Consider the following 23,641-nt stretch of genomic DNA (forward strand, 5'->3'; position numbering starts at 1 on the left):
TATAGTTATAAAACTCTTTCACATTAAAATCCTATAAGTATAGTTCTTTGAAACACTGTAGCTAGATTTGAATAAACAAAATTCTTTTAAAATAAATGTAATATATAGGGTACACGTCTATGTTTATTAACAAAAAAGAGTTTACAAAACCAAATAAAGTTTACTTACATATATAATAAAGTAAACATACATGCTGGAGAAAGAAACATCACAAAATCAGTCAATTAAAAAAAAGTTGTTTCTTTTTTCTTCTTGAAGAATATATGTTTGAAGAGTCAATTTGCATAAATGGAGATCAAACAAATAATAAAATTTTGGCTATACAATTGCTATCATTAATTTCAATTTAGCACATTCAAGGAATTGAAGGGTATAAGCTGAAACCCCTTCATTTAGCTGTAGTCAAGCCAATATTGCAAGGGTATAATATTTTTTTCGTTGAAGGATATTAGTTTTGAATATGTATGTGAATTTTTTTTTTCAAACTCAACAAGAGATAAATTAGTTTCTAATTGATAGTTTCTATAGTGACTTTTAAGTGTAACAACGAGTATATATAAAGAAAAAATTGGTATGACGTGAAATATCTTTTTTTTTTTAAATGTAAACAAATTATTTCGAAAAATCTCTTTACTTTTTTAACTCAAAGATAATAAAAAGATAAGATATTTTTGAACATTAGTAGAGAGTTTTAAAATTATTATAATAGAAGTTATATCATGGATAAACTCAAAAAACTGAAATCTTATGGAATATTTACATAATATCCGGCCATATTTATTGTTTACTTTTTATAACTAATATAATTAGATGATATACCAACAACACATAATTATACACGTATTATATATGGATTAATATATAAATTACACATCATTCAATTTTTTAATTTAAGTGGTCGGGTGCGCACCTATTTAGGCTGATTACATAAAGCCAAAAGAAAAATATGAAATAATTTCAACCAAAGACTAAAAATATAATTAAAGTTTATATGTAGACAATTTTTATTAAAACTCATTATTTTATAGTGAAATAAAATAATTTTTTGTAACAACAGAAATAATGACATAAAAAATAAGATAAAAGAAAATAAATATTGAAAGTAATGATAGAAAGATCTAAAAACGAGAAATAAAAGATGACAACAAATTTCTTCTTATGTTTCATCTTTGTTGAATATAAAAAATTTGAAAGTTAATCTCATCGATTTTAAATATATTTTTTTCAACTCAAATACATAGATTATAAGATAAAGATATCTTTGAATATTTTTTTTTAATTTACATTATGTGTCCTTTTTAAAAATCACAATTACTAACAAATTAATATGATATTCAAATTTGAATTGGAATGTAATTTGAGTAGTTTGTATTGAGGTTAAACCAAGTACGATATTGGAAAATAAACTACTTGACAATTTTAAGACAATATATGCAATGTTTTATAATAATAATCAACTAATTTAACATTTAATGATTCAAAGAATATTTTTTTTAATATATATAAGGTATTAAAAATTTAAATTTTGGGGCTAGAGATATCGATAAGCTTAAAATGGAGTCATACTGAAATAAATCCGGCCAAAGAATCATTTAAATTTTTAGATAGCCGATTAAAGTGAATTTTAAATTAAGGATAATATCTTCACTTGCATCATTATAAAGATAATCATTATTATAATATATATAAAGTTTTAGAAATTGAAATTTCAAAATAGAAATATTTTTTGAAAGATAAAATCATACCAAATAAGAGTTCAAGTCGTAGTATAAGAGTCACGTCGTAATCAAAGAATCATTTATATCGTGTCAACCTTTGTGCTTTGCCATAAATATGAGTTATTATTTCACTTTGTGGCTATTTTTAGGTTCTAATGACACCTATGAGAATAGTGCAAAAATAAAATTATCACTACGAGAATTGAGAAGATGTTAGTCTTTTTTCATCTAGTGTTTCTTAATTAATATCTGACGATTATCTATAATTATTTAGAAGGTTTAAATGTTAAGGTTATTTACATATAATTCAAATAACTCAGATATTTAACATGGTTAATGTCAAATATCAAAATGGAGTAAAAATAATTCACTAGCTAAAGAATTTTTTATATTTTTTGTTAGCCAACTAAAATGAGTTTTGAATTAAGAACAATATTTTCAATTACATTATTATAAAAATAATTGAAAAATAATGTTTTAGAAACTGAAAATTTAAGAAAGAAATATTTTTTAAGAGATATCAACACACCAAATAAGAGTTCAAGTAGTAGTAAAAGAGTTAAGTCTTATCCAAAGAGTCATTCATTGTCTCAACATTTGATTGTTTTGCCATAAATATGAGTTATTATTTTGCTTCCCGACTATTTTTAGGATTCAATGACACCGGCAAGAATGATATCAAAAAAGAAAAATAGAAGAAATTGTTAATTTTTTTTTCCATATAGTTAATATCCAATGATTATCTATATTTACTGAAAAAGTGTAAATTTTAAGATTATTTACATACAATCCAAATAACTTAAATATTGACATGATTAGAGTCGGCGCATCCGCACGGTACTAATACTAGTTTATATGTAAAAGGCATTTACATGTTTCTTAGTAGGATAGATGACGCTAGCTAAAATTTCATTTCCGAAATGCACTTTGTAAATCGTATTGGTAAGGACTGGAAACGTGAATTCGCAAGTCGCATAATGTGATTACAAATGCCCTTATAGCCGGATTTAGTCAATGCACTTTGCATGTCGTATTCAGCAGTTACGATTTACAAGTCGAATTCATTAGAATGCGTTTTATAAGCTAAAGCAACTTCTGTATTTGCTGCATACTACCACGGACCTAGGCCAGTACTGTTTTCCAGCAAAGAGTATGGCTAGAGGCGGGAAGAAGGCAGCAGCAGCAGCAGCAAATGTAGAAGCCAACCCAGATATGGTGGAGAAAAAGAGGTTGAAGAAACTGGCAATTTCAAAGCAAATGCTCTCAGAAAATCCTTCAAGGGTCAGGACTAGTGCTTTGAGCCCATCAAAAACAGTAATTAAACACCACGGCAAAGACATCTTGCGCAAGTCTCAACGAAAGAACCGTTTCCTCTTCTCTTTTCCCGGTTTACTTGCTCCTGTTTCCGGAGGTAAAATTGGCGAGCTCAAAGACCTTGGTACCAAAAACCCTATTCTTTACCTCGACTTTCCTCAGGTATAGCTATTTTTTACTACTTAATCAATTATTGCTACTTGCTCTTGATTATTTCTGTATTAGCAAATAAGGAAGCAAAAGGACATTTTACATTCATTCTTCTCAAGTAGATTGTCTACTTGTTTGGGATTGAGTGCTAAGAAATAGTAATGATTACTTGGGAGCAAGTAGAGTTAATTTTTCCTTTTATTTTTAGGTTTAGTGTGAATGATTACCATTAAATATATGTAATTTTTTCGAATTTTCTTTTCCTGATATATTTACTAAGCTGAAAGTAATTGCTACCATATAATTCTTAGCATTTAAATTTTCATCTAACATTTTAGTTAAACTCATTTTTGTACTCCGTTGGATCTGCAGGGCCAAATGAAGTTGTTTGGGACAATTGTATATCCAGAGAATAGGTATTTGACTTTGCAGTTCTCAAGAGGTGGGAAGAATGTAGTGTGCGAAGATTACTTTGACAATATGGTTGGTAATTCCGCACACGCTCTATTCTTCTGATTCCTAATCCGTTTAGCTTATATCTATTTGAATGGCAGGGGCTTTGTCTTGCAAATACTTATCTTCCTAAGTAGTTAATTTTTTTCGATCACAATGGAAATAATCATCATGAAGGCGTCGTTTTTAGATGGACCAAGGTGGTAAAATTTCTGTTCACATTAATCTGTTGTAGGCTGTGGAATTATATTGTCTACAGATACAAAATACCTCTTCCGATGGTTGAAAAGGAAGTATCCAGGAGCCTTCCTCTCAGGAATGGGGATGAATCGAGAGGAAATATTTATCTTTTACCTAACAGATATGTTTCATGACAATGAAAAATAGAACCAAGAATGAATCTTTAGTTAAGTTTGACACAAACCATATTTCTGATATGGTTTTAATATTGTCATATTTTTGATATATGAATTTATGATTTTACACTGTCCAGTGGTTCTTCTTTGTCGGCTAAGGAGCTTACTGCTGGGGTTGTAGAATGGGAGTGCGTTGTAAAGCTAGCTTGCTCCATATTTTGACTCATAGAACTTATTAGGCTAAAGCTGTCTGTGCTTCTGGATTTTCATTTGATTAGCATGGATATTGTTCTTTCAAGTTTCCTTCTCAAGTTATTGATCTTTTAAAAATGCTGTAAGTTGAATAGCTTTGACGAAACTTCCAAACTGACTGCTATTAATTAATACCTTACGCTTCTCTGTTTTGTACTTCTCATCCGTTCTATGAAATGTTCCTTTCGTGTTTTTCCGTAAGGATGAAACCTTCCTTCATATGTTAATAAATTGCACAATTGATTTCATTTTACAATCCAAAAGTTTAATCAAATATTCTTGTAAATAGAGTTGTCTTATCCATCAAGAAGGCATATTGTTAAGTCTGTTTCTGATGACCTTGTAGATTTCTCTTAAACTATGTTATTTTTAGATATTAAAAACATGTTGAATATCAAATGCCAATGACCATTGCAAAAGTTTTCTCTCTCGAGTTTAAGAAAAAATTTAGATCTACTTTTTGTTTGTTGACTCTGTTCAACCAAATTTGGGGTTTGGTTTACTTCTGTTACGGTTCAAGTTATTATAAGGTTCTGATGAAAAAGAGAAAGGATTTATTCTGCACTTAGTTACATTTAGTTCTCCTGTTTCCTTTTTCTTGATTTATGGCTTATTTCTTTTGCAGATTGTGTTTTCAGATGCATGGTGGATAGGGAGGAAAGACGAGAATCCAGAAGAAGCACGGCTTGAGTTTCCAAAGGAGCTGAATGTGGTTAGTTTTTTGTTGAGTTATTCCCTTAATTCAACCAGTTAAAGGCTTAAAGCCTTAATTAGTAGAGTATATTAAAGTTACAAATTGTTTTCAAAGGATTGCTGACACTACTCTAGATTTCTTATTTGTTTACAGCAAGAGAAATTGGAGTGTGATTTCAAAGGCGGTGCAGGTGCTACAAGCGTTAAAAAACGAAGCAGTGGCGAATGTGAGGTCAAGCATGTGGAACAACTGTCTCCTGAACACGAACAGGAGGAGAATATATCAGAAAGTCAAAATGATTCAAAAGAACTTGTTGAGTTAACTCCAACTCGTCGTTCAGCAAGGGCAGCAGGGAAAAAAATCAAGTATATGCTTTGACTTGTATAATATGTAGTTTTCCTCATTATTGATCCCTTGCACACTGACTGTATCATATTGCATGCAACTGTACTAGTATATAACATAGCTTTTATCAAGGAGCTGAAAGACAACTTCATGGACTTCCCAGGATTACTGTACCTACATAAAGTAAAGCATAAGAGAGAAAGGCATTTAAATTAAGCTCATCCAGAAAATGTGCCTTCATTATCAGGGAAATAGGAATCTGTTAGAACTCCTAAGGATATTGGTTAAGGAGCCTTAATTTGGTACTCATTCAAGGACTATTCAAAGAAGTGACTGAATGACCACTTCTATTTTGTTTCAACTTTGTATGCTTATAATTTTTTTTCTTTGAAATTTTAGTTTGTATTTTTTTTTGCATTAATTTCTTGAGGGATGTTTTATTCTTTATTAACTAAGATCCAGTCGAGTTTGATGTCTTCCTCTGCTTAACCATTATCAGGAGTTTTATGTTCAGTAACTCAGTTTTGCAGAAGCTTCTTCGGGGGATGATTTGACTGACAATGGAGCTGAAACTTCTGAAGACGAAGAAAAAAGTGGTATGGATCATTCAACAAAAAATTGTACGTTTGGAATCATCTCCACGAATAATTTCTTATTCTCAAACTTCTTCATAGAAGCCACTAGAGTCAGAGTCGCTCAAAATCTCGCTGTTCTCTGGGCTTGTTCTGTTGTTCATCTCCCTTTACCTGCTATCTCCTAGTTCCTTTACATAGTTTCATGGATTGAAAAATCTGTGGTGCAGTCTGTGACATTCCTTTTGATGATACTGTAGCACGAGGTCAAGTTGCTGAAAGAGTTAGAGCTGCTGCTGAATCTGCTTCCAAGTCTAAGGAATCCTCCCGTACTAAGCAAAATTCTCTTGTTCAGGCTACTATTTCCACATTGTTTAAGAAAGTGGACAAGGTACATACTCGTAGCTCTGGTATGGGGCTACAAGTTTGTTTTTGAAATTGTTGAATATTTTGTCTGTTTACCAATGTCGATGCATACTTGTTGAAGAGAGAGGGAGGGACCCATGCTTGTTTCTTACCATCTCCCTTCACGGGTCACCACAGCTCTTCATCCCTTAAATCGATCTAAAGCTTGTATCCTGAAACCTGCATTCAGAATTGTATTTAGCGACACCTGATGCTAAACCATGTGATTGTGTATATACAGTACAATGATTGTAGTGACATGGTTATGAAGGTGATCGAATATCAATAGGCACGGCAGAATATGGTTATTGGGAGCAAAAAGAGTTGCTGTCCTGGATTAACAACATTCCTTGTAAAAGAGGGTAGAGATGGCGAAGAGAGATCATGCAAGAATCATGGGAGGAAAGAATAGGAAAGATAGGAAATTTGGAGACCAGTTTCACAAATAGGAGCAATAGCTTTGATGTTTTCATTTTCAGATGATAATGTGGACGTTATCATAATGGCATTCTCTGAAATAGTTCCCTGGGGAAAAATTTCTAAGAACTTTCCTCCTACAACAACAACCCACCGACCCACCCACCCCACCCACCCCAAAAAAAAAACACCGCAAACTCCTTTTTAGTTTTTCTCGCATTTTGCCTAAATTTTATTGCAGAATATGGCCTTAACCATTGAGTTGTATTCTCAAAGAGATAACTGAGGGACTATAGGTGGGGATACCACATAATATTTCATACTATCACAGATGGATTCTCATGGCTAACTCTGAATTTTGTTTTGGGGTAAAAGTGATTCTTTCGTCAACGTCTCTTCATATTTTTGTTGGGTCATGCTCATGCTTATTCTATTGATGCACAAATAATTATGTTCGTATTTCTCCACAAACTTTGAAGGTTGTCAGTCCAGCTAGAGTTTCCCAAAGAAAAACAACAAAATCAACAAACAAAGGGACATCCAGCACAGGATGTGGTTCGACCGTGTCTGATCATGTTGGTACTTCTCAGGTAAAATTCAGACTAGCAATTTATCCATTCGGTGCGCTCAGTCCTACTCTGGGTGACTCTGTTTCTTGCATCTTCTTTGTCTGCTCGTAAGTGGTAGTTTTGACTACCTAGCAAAGATAAAGAAAGGAAGTCTGGCAGGCTCTTATAAGACTGTTGAAGATATATTTTATAATAATTGGATTGGTTCATGGACTATGAATCCAGGTCAAATACATAGTAATTAATTTTCTGAATCGTTGTTAGTTCGACAATTGGATATCTTCTCACCCCTGAATGATGCTTGGATGTTCCAATTTTGGGAAGTAGCTCTCCTTAATCTGAGTTAAAGTAGACAGTGCTAGCTTTGCCAAACTTTTTTATCACCTTCATCTGCTAAGGAAAGTTTGGGAGAGGCGAGGATCTCTCTTTTTTCTGTGCTCATAATACACATTGCAAGATTATGGTGGTTCTTGAAGATAATGCATTGTTGTAATTAACATTTCTCCCATGAAAAACAGTTTCACGTGGAAGTTATGCCGATTCCTTGATCTGCAGCTTTGAATGTAGCTTTCTAAATTTATCTGTCATGTTTTCTTGGACTGTTGCTATATATGTTTGATCCAGATACTCACGAAAACTCTTTTGTGTGTAAATTAAAAACAAAATTAAAAAACCTGTTCTGATGAGTGCATTTATTTTCCTATCCATTCATGTTGTATAAAATAAAATGGACTACAGCTTCATGGATTGGAAAGCGAACTTTTCTCATGCTCGGCTGACTAGAGATCAATGTATCTTGGTTCATTTGATTTGTCCAAAAGAAAGAAAAATATCTGTACTGGTTGTGCAACTCTCTCATTTCTAAATTCAGGTAATATAAAATATAATTGCTGTTCCCTGTGCTTTGACGCTCTGTAGGGTGAAGATGACATTGAAGAATTCTCTAGTTCATCAAAGGTTTGAGTTCTGACACACTTCCCTTTCTTTTTCTTCTTTTTCATTGATTATTTTTTATATGGTAATTTAGCTGCTGCTGTGTTGTGTCGTTAAGTTTGTACACTGCTGTGAAGTCCTAGACCCTCACATTTTGGAACATTCTTTGATTCTTAATATGTTCAGGATGCAGACGAAGCTAGCGATGAAGATTGGGCTGCTTGAGTTATTATATTTTATAATTCGATAGAATGATGGCAACTGTTCTCAATGGTTCTGCAATTGCTCTCGTGGGCGAACCTTGCTATAGATGTCATGAATACAAAAGGCAAACAAAAGTGTTGTCATCTTTTGTTTGTTTCATTTCTACTTAAGTTACATGTACACACACATTCATGAAGTCTTTGGCTGTAGAGTGACACTTGAATTTCCATACGGGAACATATGTAACATTAAAGTTTTAGTTCCAAAATGCAAGGTCTGGCCGTTGCTTGTGAGAGAAATTTCTCGTACGTTGGTCTCGTCTTATACAGCAGTGCAACTCCCAATAGTTGTCTAAGCCAACCTAAGTTCACACATATAATATGTTAAGTAAAATCAAAATTAACTTTATCTAGGGTGTGTTTGGCATGAAGGAAAACATTTTTCGGAAAATGTTTTCTAATTTTCCCATGTTTGGTTGGCTTAAATGTTTTGAAAAATATTTTCCTTATCAATTCATTTTCCTCCAATTGGAGGAAAATGTTTTCCTTATCAAGAGAAGGGAAAACATTTTCCAAAGCCCCTTCTCAACCTTTCCCACCTTCACCAACCCACCCCACCCCCTCTCCAAATTTTTTTTTTCAAATTCCAGTTTTTCCGTTACCACCCACCCTATTACCCCTCCATTCCCTCCCCCCGCAAAAAAAAATTTTTACCTTAATTTTTTTTTTGCAATTTCAAATTTCTATTTTTTATTTTTCTGCACCATCCATTACCCACCCCAATCCCCCACCTTCCCCGCACAAACAAAAATCCCCCCTCCCCCGCACAATTTTTTTTTATTTTACAAGTTCCAAAATTATGAGTTCGGAGGTTTATGTGTTTGGAAGTTTACGGGTTTAGAAATTATAAAGTTTACAGGTTCGAAATTCTGCGATTTTGAAAGTTTAGCGATTGGAAAGTTTATGAAATTTGTGGGTCCGGAAGGTTGTTGGTTTGAAAGTTTATGGATTCATGTTTATTATATCTAAATTATTTATGAATACTCTTGAGAAGTCATTTTCCTTAATTTGCGTACCAAACACCGGAAAATGAATAAGATTACTACTTGTTTTCCAAGAAAACATTTTCTTGGAAAACATTTTCCGTTATACCAAACACACCCCTAGTTTGCCAAGTTTTCAGTATGGAAAGGTCCATGCTTTTACCAACCAAACGTATTACCAATCAACTATGCTCCGAACAACTAGAGTGGGTTAATATAATCCTATTATATCAACTCTACTCTGTTTAAATTCATTGCATTGTCAGCAGAATCGTCTGATTTCTGACTATAACCTTCCTATTTTATTCGGGTTCATAACCAGCTACATTTTGTGAAACTACAACCCAGTTTGCTCCCACAAGTGGGATCTGCGGAGGGTATGATGTACGCAGCCTTACCCCTATCCTGGACAGGCAGAGAGGCTGTTTCCGATAGAAGGCATGCTGAAAGTCGGTGCACACAGTGAATGTGGAAACCGAATCTCAAAGTTACAACTTATTAACTGAACTATCTGTGACTTTTAATCCGCAAAAATCATCTCATAACATGCTCTGCGTAATTTAATTCCAACTAGACAAAACTACATATATACAACTTACTTCAGAACTTACAAGAAGAAGCACCGGTAAAATTCCTAACTGTAACCAGCAAGCACTACTTTCAACCCCGAAAAGGGGATCCTATAGGTATACTAACTATTTACAGAGCATAACTTACAATCAGAATACGAGGATCAGAAGCAATTAACGTCGCCGGGATAGGAAGAACTCATAATCAGGATGTCTGTTCACGAGCGTGTCACTTCCAATCTTTCTCACAGCTCGTGACATAATACTTGCTGTCTGCTCTAACGTTCGTATTCGCTCTCTCAGAACTGTATGAAGGTCCATATCCAAGAATTCTTCAGTCAGGTCGTCAGCAGAGTGCCTTGGCTGAAACCAGCATTCACCCTGTTTGTTTTACCATTCAGACAAAAAGTAATGTCAAGGTCATGTATGGCGTATTTTACATGCAGGGATAATATTATACTAAGAAAGAGTTGAATACATAAACAGTTCTCCCAGTTGTAAATGAGTACAATTCCAGTTGCTTGAACCACCTTGTAATCTTTGCCTAACAAGGCCATTCAAACAATCAACTACACCTCAATCCTAAATTAGTTGGGTTCAGCTAATTCGCTGTCTCCATTCTGCTCTTTTAATGCAGTATTCAAGGAATTATTAGGTTATTTCTATATTGACTGCTACCCCACTGCAATCCTTTTTTATACGGATATGGGAGCACTTATGCTTTGTGAAGCTCATATAAGTTCAGATGACTAATATATGACCTAAGCTAGCAAATATTTAGCTTTGAAATGACTATTTTCAGAAACTTTCCGTGATTATTAGCATAATATGTTTCTTCAACACAAAACTTCAGGAATTGTGACGAAGAATATAGCATAGTCGTTACTATTGTTTGTTGCTTTATTTTCACTGTTCCTTGAGCCGAGGGTCTATGGGAAACAACATTTCTATGTTTACAAGATAGGGGTAAGGTCTCATACACACTACCCTCCCCAAACCCCACTTATGGGATTGGGTTTGCTATTGTTGTTGTAATATAGCATGACAATTAATTCTAGTCGTGCTCATTTTGCCTTGGACATACTTCCTAAAGTCTTAATATGCTCTATGGGTTGACATCACCAAAGATATCTCCAAAATTCAGCATTTTGTTATAGATATATTCTTTTGAAGAATTATTCTTATCATGATAATTTTAACTGTTACCATGTTATTAACTCAAAAGTAGTCTAATAAACTTCAGAAATTCTATGAGAGACCTTCAAATTGCGAGATTAGCCACTATGATTCTACCTGAGCATTGTAGCTTTGGAGGCCTATGATTGGAGAAACTATACAGTCATCCACACTTGGGGGTTTTAGTGTCTGGTTTCCGTGAATAAAATGGCCAAGCGAATGATAAGTCAAGAAAGCAGCACGCAAATTTCCATCGGGTATCCTATAAATGGGGTACCATGCAACCGAAAACCTGTAAAGACATGGAATAATCAGATCTAAAACAATGTTGCTCTGGAACTAGAAGATGGCTTTTCACGCACTTATTTCATTCTATTTCTTTTCTCCAAACAGGGATGTAGATATGCATTGCGCTTCACATATTTAAGAACCATATAAAATCATAATAGCTACGCATTTCTGCCACTAACCAGGAATGAGGATGCAGGTCATCTAAGCTCGTAGTATGTAGGAGCGATGGATCTCCATATGATCTACAGTTTGAGGGTCCATTGCCAGAGACAAGTTCCTGTATTCTGTAATAGAGAATTCAAAGAAAGATCAGCAGAATGCTATCAACCCCACAAAAAAAACATTTCCTGGCGACGAGCTGCATAGAGCCTTATGCAGAACTCAAGATGACAAATCAATCAAACTAGAGTTTCCCTGCTTAGAGAGCTGAGCATGGGAAATAGCACAAAATGAATATGCTTCCCAAAAATCCAACACCAGAGAATATGGAAATAAAAGTTAGTTCTTCACCAGAAGCAAAGTAAGGGTAACCATGGAGTATAAATGATCAGTATTGAGGACAACGATTTACCGACAGTAAATTCGCTAGTGATGGGCTAATGTTGCATTGCAAGAGGACATGACAGGTTGGTCATTTTTTTTCCCCCAACGATAAACTCTTAACAAAGAAAAACTAAATGCTAGCAGAAACAACTTAAGTATCACATACGTTTCAAACAACGGTCGCCGCCTTTGAGGCTGCTCAGATTCGAAATATTCAAAGAGAAGCTCCATATCATCAGACAAGTTAAATTCATCAGGTAGATGATGTAAATCACCATTATTGCACTCTGAAGATGACGCTGAGTCAGAAAGAACACCTTTCTGTAGTAAAGAGCTTGAATCCTCAATAAGAGGTTGAGGTACAAGTACAGAAAATATTGAGCGCAGATCTGCACTAGGTGAACTCTCAGATATTCTATTCATCTTACACTCCGCCACATCCACGGACCCCAGAGTCCTATTATCATTATGGATTGGACGAGTCCTATGGTACTTGAAGAGCTGAATGGCTGACAAATATGGAACAAAATAGGCACGAAACTTAGAATGATCCATCCCATAATGTCTTGCATTTCTGTGATCCTCTGCTTTTACTTCTAAACCATAGCTCCCATGTTTCTCATACCACTGCCACAAGTTCTCCAAAGAGATATTAGGTATCTCATGTCTGCATAGAGGATCATTAGTAGCTTGACTGCGGAAGCAAGCCTGACAAGTCCGAATACTAACAGATGGGCATATAAATGGAGAGGCAGAATGAAGAAGTTTCTCAAACTCGGCAGCAGGATAGCCATTACCGATCTCAATGGCTTTAGAGGCTAGCTGTGCCCTATGGGCATCATTCACTGCCTGATAAATGTTTCTACAATCATTTTCAAGACTATGAAAGGTTTGGCTTTTAGCTTCAGGAACGAAGAACTTCGCCGTAGCAGCATTGTCGTAGCCCTGCTCTAGAGTGCATGTGTTATGATTTCTCAACTTCCCAAACTGAGCATCACCAGGTAATGCTTTTATATTATCTGAATATTGACCTGCATTTATCACTCTGACATTCACTGAGGAAGAAACAGGAGCTTGACATTTAGAAGCTAGTTGTTCATGTGTAACATTTTGACCAGAAGGAGAAACTTCTTGGTCCGCGTTGTCACCCTCTCCATCCACAGCAGGAAGCTCCTGCCGCTGTGCTGTTAGGTCATCGAACTTTCCTGATCTAGATAACAAGCCAAATTGATGTTCAACTGTTTGATCATCCACGCTGGATACAACAATTGGGACATTTTCTGTTGCTTCCACATTACGGGAACAAGCTTTGGGATTCGGGATTGGTTTAAGGGAAACATATTGAACATTCCCTTTCTTGTATCTAGCCCTAAAAGAACTTGTTCCAGTTCGAGAATCTGCAGCATTAATTGATCTTTTTGCTGAAGCTATTTGGGTAGCTGAACCAAATACATCATCTGATTGCATGTTAGTCTTCAAACAAACATTTGAAGAGGCTCCATTAACTGGAGATCCTTTTTGACATTGACTTTCATTCTCCTCCAGTGGATCTAGACACTTATTTCTCCTCGGATTTTTTGGAACTTTGAGCTTTTCTTGATTTTCATGTGCGGATTGTGATAATATAATAGAATCAACACGATTAGGAAGCTCTTTCTTCACTGTACTCTTTTTCAACCTATTATCAAACTGTGAGAAACCTAAGTTCAATTTTTCCAAGTCACAATTGCTTACATCAGCATCATTCTTCTGGACCCTTTTCCAAATACAATGATAATTTTCCTTTCTCACATGGCTATTCTGGTTTCCAGTACTACTTGCATAGACATTTGAGTCTTTGGGGACTCTTCTAAAATACTTATCCTTCTTTTCTGTTACATAAGGATTCCCAACATGCTGCTTTGAACGCTTTTTCTTCTCACCAGCACTGTTTAAGATGTCTCCAGTAGAAGAAACCTCTGTACTTACAATAGTATGAGGTGATTTACATCCACCCGAACTACATCTTTCATTACTACTTAAGCCAAGAGCAATAGAGTTCACGGTCATGGCATCAGTCATCAAGGAATTAGACATATTAGCAGAACTAATTGATCTATGTTGTATACTTTGTATCACAGCTTGAGTTATTGAACATCCAACAGCAGATTGCAGCTCATTTAGGCCATTACTGCACTTGAGATTTCTATTCCGCTTCCCCTTCTTTCTAGGTTTTTTCCTTGAGCATCTGTCTGTGGATCTATTTTCCTTAGGGTCATGAACATCCATATCTTCTACACTATTGGCATCAGATCCCACGGAGATGGTTCCAGGAAATTCACATTCGATAATTGGATTTTGGCCAGAAGGAATGATTGATAACATGTCCCATTTCTTTAGATGGCTGAAAGCACCTCCATCGTGTAGAGAGCTTCTAGACGAGATTGATTCAAGAGGAGAGCCAATATTAAAAACTCTTTGAATTTTCTCTCTACCAAACAAGAAAGAAGTTAATGCCAACAACGAACCAACTTGAAAACTATTTACATTTGATTGAAGTGATCTCCGACATATTTCACGGTAGAGATATTGTTGTGGAAGAACAAGAACTCTCCATAGTCCATTGGATTCCAAGACAAAGAATGTGACATCTGTAGACCTGCAAAATGATTCATATGTTCACATATGAACATTGTTAAGCTTAAACCAATATCATGTGAAAAAATATCGGGCCAACTATTGGTATCTCATGCAATATTTTCATTGTTATAAGAAAAGCTATAAATGTGGTATATGACATCAAAATTTATACAATTCCACTTCCCAACGACGTAGTTGGTATAAAGTGACAAGCTACAGAAAATGAACTTCAACAATAATACACAAATACAAAAATATATGTAGCTCATCGATAGTACCAAGAAACTGTCTTTACCTACAATTGGAAAATCTCCATATAACAGAAGATACTCCATAGTCCTAGAAGAAAGTACCATAATACATGTCAGAACTACTCCAGATGAACGACAAAGCGTTAGTATATCCATGTGATGTGCAGCAATTTATATACACAACCATAGAAGATGAACTGAACTTATGCACCTCGAGAGATTTCAGGGACAATGCACTGTCATCCATATCTGGATCTTTCTGAATGATGCTACCTGATCTCCGAAGGATACAATGCATTTTTCTGCAATGTAAAGAGATCACATAGAGATCACCATATGTGCTACTTCAGTAGTCTTCAACTTCAGGGAAATGCAAATTGACATATATCCAAGAATGAAATTCATGATGCAAGGCTACCTAAAGTTTGTATAACTTATTACTTCTTCTAGAAAAACTATACCTACTATCTTGTTCGTATACCGCAAAAACTTGACTTAGAATTTAAATGCTTAAAAGTTTTCCTTCTTGAAAAATAAGACTTCAAATTAATATAAACTAATACCATTATATGTTATTTTAACCTGACGCGACATTTGAAAACAATGTTTTCAAACTTTGTTTACCAAAATTCCCTGCTTGCCAAAGTAGGTACATACTAGAATTAAGGAGGTTCAACTGCACTCGCATATACCCAGTGAATCAATGAACTTCTAAATAAATGGAGCTCCATTTAGAAAGAACATGGCCAAGCAAAGCAAGAAGAAGGTTAAGAACAATGTGGTCCATTACACTACGAGCAGTAAAGGCTGCTTTTTGGATGAATATGATCATGCAAACTTGCATCAGAGCTGCTTATGTTCAGTGTTAGGAAAAACAAAGACCAGGCGTAGTTAGAAGAAGAAGGTTTACAGGGTATAAAAGTGACAAAGTAAAGAAATTTCACATTGTTTTTATAGGTCAATTAGTTCTCAAAATTACATTGTGATAGATGCTCAATTCTATGGCCTTTAAAAATACATCCCGAGGTAATAATAGGAGGAAAGCTTACTGATTTACAACGAAAAAAGTTATGAAAATATCACTAATATAATAGTGTAAATTATGCCAGCTTGAATCAGGAAAACCAGAGATTTGAATGACACCTAAATTTCCAGTCAAATAGTATCCAGAAGATTAGCTGACAGGGGATGGACAGATAATTAGACTTTAAAGGATCACGTCAAACGTCAGAACCGATTTACAATACATTTTCTCTTTATACATACAATAAATTTTCTCTTTATAACTTAAAACATGAACCTGAAGATTAACAAATACCTGACCTCAAGACCTCAGCAATTATCTCTGCAGGAAAAATGGATGCACATAATAAAACTAATGTTCAAAATTCAAGAAATCATTGAACATTACAATGGGAAAGGGTAAAAAAGAGAGGCAAAAATTTATACCAGCCAAGCAATTGAAGATGACAAGAACATTATGTTGCAACTAATGCTTTAAGACAAAGGAATGAAAATCAATAGAAAAATAAAAATAAAAATAAAAAGAGAGAAGAACCCTGTGAGCATGTGAAACTCAAGTTGGGCACTTCCCTTACTGGTGCAGAAACTGAAATCAAAGAGGCCACAAAAATTTACACAAATCCAATTTAATTTAGTCTTAATCACTAATTTTTTGTTGTGTGGATAAATTAGCAACCAAATATAACACTCATAGCCACAAAATAGAAACAACCAAGAAAGAAAAACATAGACAAAACATGGATTATTACTAATCTACATGCAAATACCTTAATCCAATCGCAAACCCAAAATCACAAAGCTTAATACTTTAACAAAAAATAAGAGCAATTCAGGGTTCCTGGAATTTAGGAAATGACTGCTATACATTTTTTAAGTCAAGATTAGTCGTTTTTCTCAAACCTCAACCATTCACCTCATGTACAACACCAAAGAAAATAAAAAATAAAAAGTTATTATCACCTAAGAAAAATAGGGCTACGAAATTATTAACTTTATTTTTCTTCTTCTTTTTCATTTTATGCTTTCTGGGTTTTGAGGCCCTCAAAAAACGTACAGAATGAGTTCAAGAAAAGATTACAAAAACTTGCCTTTAGAATGAAGAACGAGCTACAAGATTTAAAAAAACAGTAAAAGTTCAAAGAATCATGGCTGTGTTTATGTATGAATTATGTTTAAGGAAGTAGCAAGAAAAGTGGGGTCTTTTGTTTCTTTTTGCCCTTTTTGTGTTTTCATTTTTGTTTCCTTGGGGGTGGGTGGTCAGAGACAAGAGGCCACTGATATTTCGACAGGTGGGGTTTCAGTGAGATAAGGACTCATAGTCACAATTTGAAGGGGATGACACGGACCATTGAGTCTCACTTTACGGGCTTACGCGACGTTGATTTAATTTTGCTACATTAACAGTTTCGTAGTGGTTTATGCGAGACGAAACAGTACAAGTAATTCTTGTTAAGTAGCATCTAAAGAGAAGGGCGATAAAGAAGCAATAAAATTCTATTTTTTTAAGGTTTTGCATATGCTGAGGATCTCTCAATCTTTTGCCCAAGCTGAGGTAAAAACTCGTCCCACATGCGATTCGAAGGCTGAGCCTCACTTCCAACAATAAGGGTGCTCCTTATGTGAAATTAAAACAAAAAAGATACAGTTCACGAAACAATTGCTCTTTCAACTTCGTGATAAAATTGCAACTGTTAGTGACAATAGTTTATGCTGCAAACAATACCACTAAGGATGCTTGCTTGCATTTTCTGCAAAGGAAGACAAGTAATTAATCAAACGTGTTTCATTTCAAAAGCATGTCAAATTATACTTAATCAGTCGTTAAAGAAAGACAAGAGAACAAAATACTTCTAATGTTACGAATAATAACTAATTAAAACAGAAAATTTAAGAGTTGATTCTTCTCTTCACTGATCCATAGTTCTTTGTTCTTCATTCATCCAAACAATATCATTTAGAAATACAAACCCAACCTTAATGACGAGTTTTACAATAGGGTAAAAGAAACAACCAATATATCCCGCACTCAAATTGGGAAACAAGCACTATTCTATTGCATGAGGAATATGTAATCAACCAGTAGTTAAATCCAAAATGAGAGTCAATACATTCTGCTACGATTGAAATACCTCAAAAATACACATGCACCATCTTGATGTAAACTTGAGCTCTGAGAACATTACATCAGGATCTTAATTAGTTCATCTCTTTATCCAAAATTGCTCTTAAAGTATGTGCTCTTGCAGAAAAATGAACTCAAATTCTATTCACAAACAGATAAATAGATGAAGTTCATATGAATGATGAATCAAAAACGATCCTTTCTTTTACGTGCTGTGTATTTGGTATCTGCAGGCACTGTATTTCCCTTTCTCCTCATCTGTTCTTTCTTCTTCAGAACCCAATCTCTTCCTTTGCCTCTCTTGTTTACTTTTTGTTTTTTTCTAGGTCTGTGCCTATCAGATACGCAAACCTGCATGGTAGGGTGAAAAGGTAATTAGATAACCAAAGACTGACAGAATAAGAGGGGAAAAAGAAAACAGGAAAAACGAGGGGGTTTAAGAGGAAAGGGGGAAAAAACTTACTGTCTGGTTTTCTTCATCCCCGCTATTATCTTCATCAGAGCAACTCTCTCCATCTTCACCCTTCCCGTTGGGAGTGATGAAGCTGAGAGATGGCGGACCACAAGTGAGCACTAAGTACTCTTTCCTCCTTTTAGTACTGTGACAAGAGAGAGCATTCAGTGTCAAGTCAGTACACCAAATATCAAAGAGTTGAATCTTCATACCTTGAAAATTCATCTCTTTGCATCAGAGTTTAGGGTGTATCTCACATACAAGTTTCCCTTTTCCTTCCCTCATTTTTAGCTAATTCTAGTTCAGTCCCTTCATTATTGTGTCACACATTTAACCTTCAATCCTCAGATATACTCCAACTATTGTGGTATGAGAAAGAAGAGAAGAGATTGGGAGGACACATGAGCATGCATGCATAACTTCAACGGGGGCAGCCTCTCGGTGTTGCTCGCACAATAATTCCTATCTTTTCTAAAAGCTTGAAGTTAAAGTAGGGACACTATGCTTAATTATGTCTTTGACGGATCAAATCCACTGAGCTTTTGAAGGTTGAGTGGAGGGACGCCTGACAGTCACAAATAGGTGGCTGTTTTAAGTATTTATATTTAAATTTGATTGATCCTGCTTGTAGAGGGATTCACCTATCCCACTCTGGATAAACTAAGGTTGATGTGTTAAGAGCGATAACATGAAGTCTACCACTAGAATTAAGCTTTATGTAGACACAATTAGCAATGCCACATAAAGCTTCCTGGGACCCTGTAATTTCAGTTCAGAGGATGAGCTTCCAGACAGGAAAACCAATGTTGATCTCCGAACTGTTTCACCTTTTATTCTTTCAGTTGTGTAAGCCTTCCATCTCACCATAAAACTAGCAAAAATGAAGAACAGAGGATATTTATAAGCTTCTTCTCTACCTGTGGGGGTAGTCAACAACTATGCCTCCAGAAAAACCAGCTCGCATGGCAAAACCCAGTATCAACTCCCGCTGAGCGATATTTTCAGGATAGACTTGAAGTACTGCTCTTGCGCCTCTTCCCAAACATCTATATAAGGAACCAAAGAATGCCCTACAGAAATTTTTGATGAAGTAATCAAAATGCATTAATAAGGCATCAAGAAGATGCAGAATTACAAAAAGGAGAAGGAACAGTTCCAGTATAAACCAGGAGCTATCATGGAAAAAAAACCGTAAACAGCAGAAGGTTATCCCCAGTACAGTAACTATGCTAATATCAGGGAACTAACAAAATCCAAAAAATTATCAACACTGTTTACGAGGGTGTGAAACTTCCAACTGAACAAACTAACTAAATATGTTCAGGTTTCACACTGCTTGTTCAATACTGCTGACATAATAATTGAATCTTGGGCAGATCAGTATCTACCAACAATCAATCTAAGATAGAATGAACTCACACTTACTTCAACCTTAACCGAGGTTCATGAGAAGACTTGTCAGCATTGCACAGCCACTGCTCGAGCAAATAAAGAACATTAGTAGTAAGCAAGAACCAAGCATAGCAAGTATGATACAGATGGCAAGATGACCAAGAGTTGAGATGTTAAAAAAAAGAGCACTCAAACCTAACCTATATAGTCAACTGAAAGAAGCCCGCTTACCACTCCCTTTTCCCTTAGATGCTTTGCCCTCTTGATTTGTATATGTTAAAAGGACTACAATCAATTGAAAATGCCTCTTGCTTAAAAAGTGTGACTAAGTGCGTGCAAACTGACTTGAACACCATTGTTAATTTGAAATAGAAAAAAGATGCCTAACTCACAGGTGTGCACACACGCACACACGTGTTTGTATGTGTGAGTATGATAAAATAAGTAGTATCTTTTTTCCTTTTAATCTTTTTATACTGGGTCTAATATTGATGTGCAACGTCCTCATAATCATCTTCAGAGTTTCTCCCCATTAAGAGCTCTGAGAGGATACTAACCTGATAACCAACATTAAATTAGGTCGACGAACATCCTACTTCTTAGATAGGTAAAGAACTGACCCCTCCAACCATAAGGTTTGGCATTCAAGTCACCAGAGCAAAGTGAGAAATGACCAGTATTGGGCTTTCAGGTAGGAAGTTTGGGGGATTGATTTCCATTAAAAGAAATGGAAAGGAAAAGAGCTAGTGATGCCTATTATTTCTCTTGCATATATACTGATAATTTAGCAACATCCAATACAAGTAACAACCAGGATAAAATTTTTGAAAGTTGATGATGAGATTACAAAAGTTATTGCTTCGATAATTCTTTAAAGTTATACGCGGACCAAATCTTTTCATATGGATATATGAGTTAATTATGGAAAAAGAAAAAAAACAATTTTGTATAATTAAACATTGCCGAGCTCCCCTTGACCAAATGTGAAGTGCAGTTTAAAGTAGCTACCATCATAGCTACTCCCAGCATTATCAGGGAAGAACAAATCAATAGAGACAAGAATATACCTGGACAGCTGAGATACTGATGGCACCATCTAGAACTCCAGGTCGAAGCCCTAAGCCCTAAAACAAGATGCAACCTATTATTTAGGTTCATTCAATCAAATGAAGAACAGGTTGCAAGTATATAGGAGATGCAAATTTTGAACTAGCCAATCTTTGGGACTCATCAACAAGTGTATTGTGTCAAAAGAAAGTAGTTTCACAGATATTTAATTTTCAGAGAAATGCTTTCTTAAAAATCCAAAGCAATGTCAATATACACGAAAAATAACCAAGAGAGGCAACCGCCTTTTATATTCTCTTTACCCTCAAGGCCTCAACCATGACTTATAAGAAAAACCAAGTCAAGCAAAGAAACTGTGCACAATTAATGACTAAAAACATGTTCAAAATGCTTTTGCCTAAAAAAACCCAATTATAGGCAGGAAGCTACATGTTTTTTTGTTGTTGTTGGGATGATTAAACTTATGGCCAGACAATACAAGCAAAGTTTCTCCGACTGGTTTTTGTGTAAAACATCACATAATATACTGTAGTGATGACCTGCCAGCAAATTTCCATGCAAGTGTGAAATCTCTAGTTTCAGGAGTAGCATCACAAACGTACGCTGGTAAACTAAGATTCACCACTAGCATGGCCTTTAAAACAAAAAAGAGAGATGCATCGGGAGACATTCCATATTGTATTGGGGAAAACAACAAGTAATGTAGTAACAGGTTACTGTATGCTACAAATTACTATGTTCTAATATGTTTTAGATAGGTTGATAACTCTGCTACATCATTACTGTCATGACATCCTTCAGTTGCATTTTGAGATTTCCGTATGACTGCAACGATAAGTACTATGGGTGTAAAGGCATACATATCCACAAGCAACAAGGTGTATCTGGTCTTAATACCTGCAGTGGGAGAAATATAAAGAAAACATGTAGCTGAGATTTTAGGTACCTACCTGACCCATGTCACCAAGTACTAGATCACCATCAACCTCGCGCTCCAGTGCAACGTCTGGAACATGAAAACCATTATCTAACAATAGTGAAACGTGAAAAACTTTGCACTTAGACGACAAGAAATTTACGCACCAAGCATTGACTGTGATATATCCAAGCCAAGCCACTGGTGTCCATGCTCAGTGATTGTTTCACCACTTAGACCTGATCCACATCCTTCAGAATGGAAAACAAGTAATTACTGCCTGGTTGTTTAACTAATAAAGTGGAATAAATACGAAAACCTCACAACTCCACAATTGAAAAGATAAAGAACTATCATTGTTTCAAAAGACATCTGTTAGAAGCCACGAGGACAACAATTCCGAAAGGCCACATTGAAGGAGCCAACCTTCTGGGAAATTGCGTAACTCAGACCAAATATACTGCAAAACAGTTTCTTACTGATCAGCCAAAAGAAAATCTTAAAACCTTCCCCGTTTCTCTGGTATGAATGAGCAATTAACCATTTCTATCTACTGTGTGTTTTTCCATCACTACATGTTGTTCCTTTCGCCTTGTTTTCTTATTATGTTACTGCTTTATTTTCATCTTTCCATGTGCCGAGGGTCTATTGGAAACAACATCTCTACATTCACATTAGGGGTAAGGTTTGCATACTCACTAGCCTCCTCAGAGCCCACTTGTGGGATTATACTGGGTTTGTTGCTTTTGTTGCTGTATAGTTCATCTGGTTTATAATAAGCCAGTTTATTCCTTAACTATCTTAAAATGTATGAGGCTTTACAATGTTCCGTTACAATTCACTAAACACTAGTTCTTTGTGTAATGCTATAAAACAACTCCCTTTCTCTTTATTCACCCTAAATAAAAAAACACCATAGCTAAAACTTAGCTCATCAAATTCACTAATACAACTACAACGTAAAACAAGTGCGTACCAATATCAAGAAGTAATCTCGGGACTCCATCATCTGGTAAGGCAAGAAGCTCCAATGCTCTCTCTGTAAGTTGCGACTTTGCATAATTACAAACTAAAGTCAGCTAAGTATCCAACACTGTGAATGGAATGTCTTATTTTATTTTAGTATAAGAAAGCACAAACCTGAATGTCGATTATTCGAGAAGATGAAGTGTACTTGCGAGCTTCATCGTCGTTGTAGAATATTTCAGGCGGCGCTAGGAGCTCCGGTCTTGATGTCGACATTTTTTTCTTCACTCAGAAAGTGTGGTATTTTGTTTAACAGAGTCAACTGGTCAAAAAGGATTTGGTTTTAAGATAATAAAATAAAATATGGTTCCAAAACCCTAATTTTATGGTTTCTGATATCTTTTTGTAATTTTTACATTACTATACCCTATATCAAATTATATTACCCTCCTTGCTCAAGTTTTACTATGATTACATTTTATATACTCAATTATCATTTATGTTCATTTTAAGGGAAGTGGGCGATTCTCGATACCACTGACGCCCGCCGGAGTGTGGCTGGAAATTTTCAGATCCGGCAGTGAAGTGTTAAACGACGGTGAACCTTTTTTCTGTTTATCTTATCTTATAACCACCTGTGTTTAAAAAAAACGGGAACTATTTTCATTCCCTCAAGGTGGTGATTCCGAGTTTCCGATCGTTGTTCAATTGTTCCGGCCGACATTTCGACTCCGTCCTTGATTCATTAATGCAAAGAGGTAGCGGTGATACCTCCTTCTGGTTTTTGGGTCGTGGTATTTTCTGTATTTTCAGGAATTCTCGGAGTA

At 35.4% G+C, this 23,641-nt stretch overlaps 3 protein-coding genes across 10 annotated transcripts; 1 reads left to right on the forward strand and 2 right to left on the reverse strand.

The window, feature by feature from the left end:
• Positions 1–2,629: 2,629 nt before the first annotated feature.
• Positions 2,630–8,681, forward strand: LOC104227509 (DNA-binding protein RHL1). Of its 3 annotated transcripts, none has more exons than XM_009779762.2 (9): positions 2,630–3,194; positions 3,555–3,665; positions 4,869–4,955; positions 5,091–5,302; positions 5,805–5,902; positions 6,115–6,245; positions 7,156–7,266; positions 8,164–8,202; positions 8,365–8,681. In XM_009779762.2, exons 1-9 carry the CDS (start codon positions 2,871–2,873, stop codon positions 8,401–8,403), a joined length of 1,152 nt encoding a protein of 383 aa, XP_009778064.1. In that variant the 5' UTR covers positions 2,630–2,870; the 3' UTR covers positions 8,404–8,681. The 3 variants fall into 3 exon arrangements, with proteins under 3 accessions (XP_009778064.1, XP_009778062.1, XP_009778066.1); XM_009779760.2 differs by having other exon boundaries at positions 2,810–3,194; positions 6,085–6,245; XM_009779764.2 differs by having other exon boundaries at positions 2,811–3,194; positions 5,805–5,878.
• Positions 8,682–9,942: 1,261 nt separating this feature from the next.
• LOC104227510 (probable GPI-anchored adhesin-like protein PGA55) lies at positions 9,943–17,309 on the reverse strand. Of its 6 annotated transcripts, none has more exons than XM_009779766.2 (8): positions 16,985–17,301; positions 16,192–16,218; positions 15,085–15,175; positions 14,918–14,961; positions 12,170–14,641; positions 11,640–11,744; positions 11,287–11,461; positions 9,943–10,374 (listed from the first exon to the last, which is right to left on the reverse strand). In XM_009779766.2, the coding sequence occupies exons 3-8, from the start codon at positions 15,169–15,171 to the stop codon at positions 10,168–10,170; spliced, it is 3,090 nt and encodes a 1,029-aa protein (XP_009778068.1). In that variant the 5' UTR covers positions 15,172–15,175; positions 16,192–16,218; positions 16,985–17,301; the 3' UTR covers positions 9,943–10,167. The 6 variants fall into 6 exon arrangements, with proteins under 6 accessions (XP_009778068.1, XP_070027243.1, XP_009778070.1 ...); XM_070171142.1 differs by having other exon boundaries at positions 16,174–16,218; XM_009779768.2 differs by lacking the exon at positions 16,192–16,218.
• A 444-nt stretch (positions 17,310–17,753) lies between these two features.
• Positions 17,754–23,172, reverse strand: LOC104227511 (18S rRNA (guanine-N(7))-methyltransferase RID2-like). Its single transcript, XM_009779769.2, has 9 exons — positions 22,989–23,172; positions 22,825–22,900; positions 22,016–22,099; positions 21,883–21,938; positions 20,932–20,988; positions 19,898–19,947; positions 19,390–19,542; positions 18,482–18,617; positions 17,754–18,369 (listed from the first exon to the last, which is right to left on the reverse strand). Exons 1-9 carry the CDS (start codon positions 23,088–23,090, stop codon positions 18,205–18,207), a joined length of 879 nt encoding a protein of 292 aa, XP_009778071.1. The 5' UTR covers positions 23,091–23,172; the 3' UTR covers positions 17,754–18,204.
• Between the last annotated feature and the right edge of the window lie 469 nt (positions 23,173–23,641).

The sequence above is a fragment of the Nicotiana sylvestris genome, chromosome 3 (assembly GCF_000393655.2).
Source record: "Nicotiana sylvestris chromosome 3, ASM39365v2, whole genome shotgun sequence".
In the NCBI taxonomy this organism is placed as follows: Eukaryota; Viridiplantae; Streptophyta; class Magnoliopsida; order Solanales; family Solanaceae; genus Nicotiana; species Nicotiana sylvestris.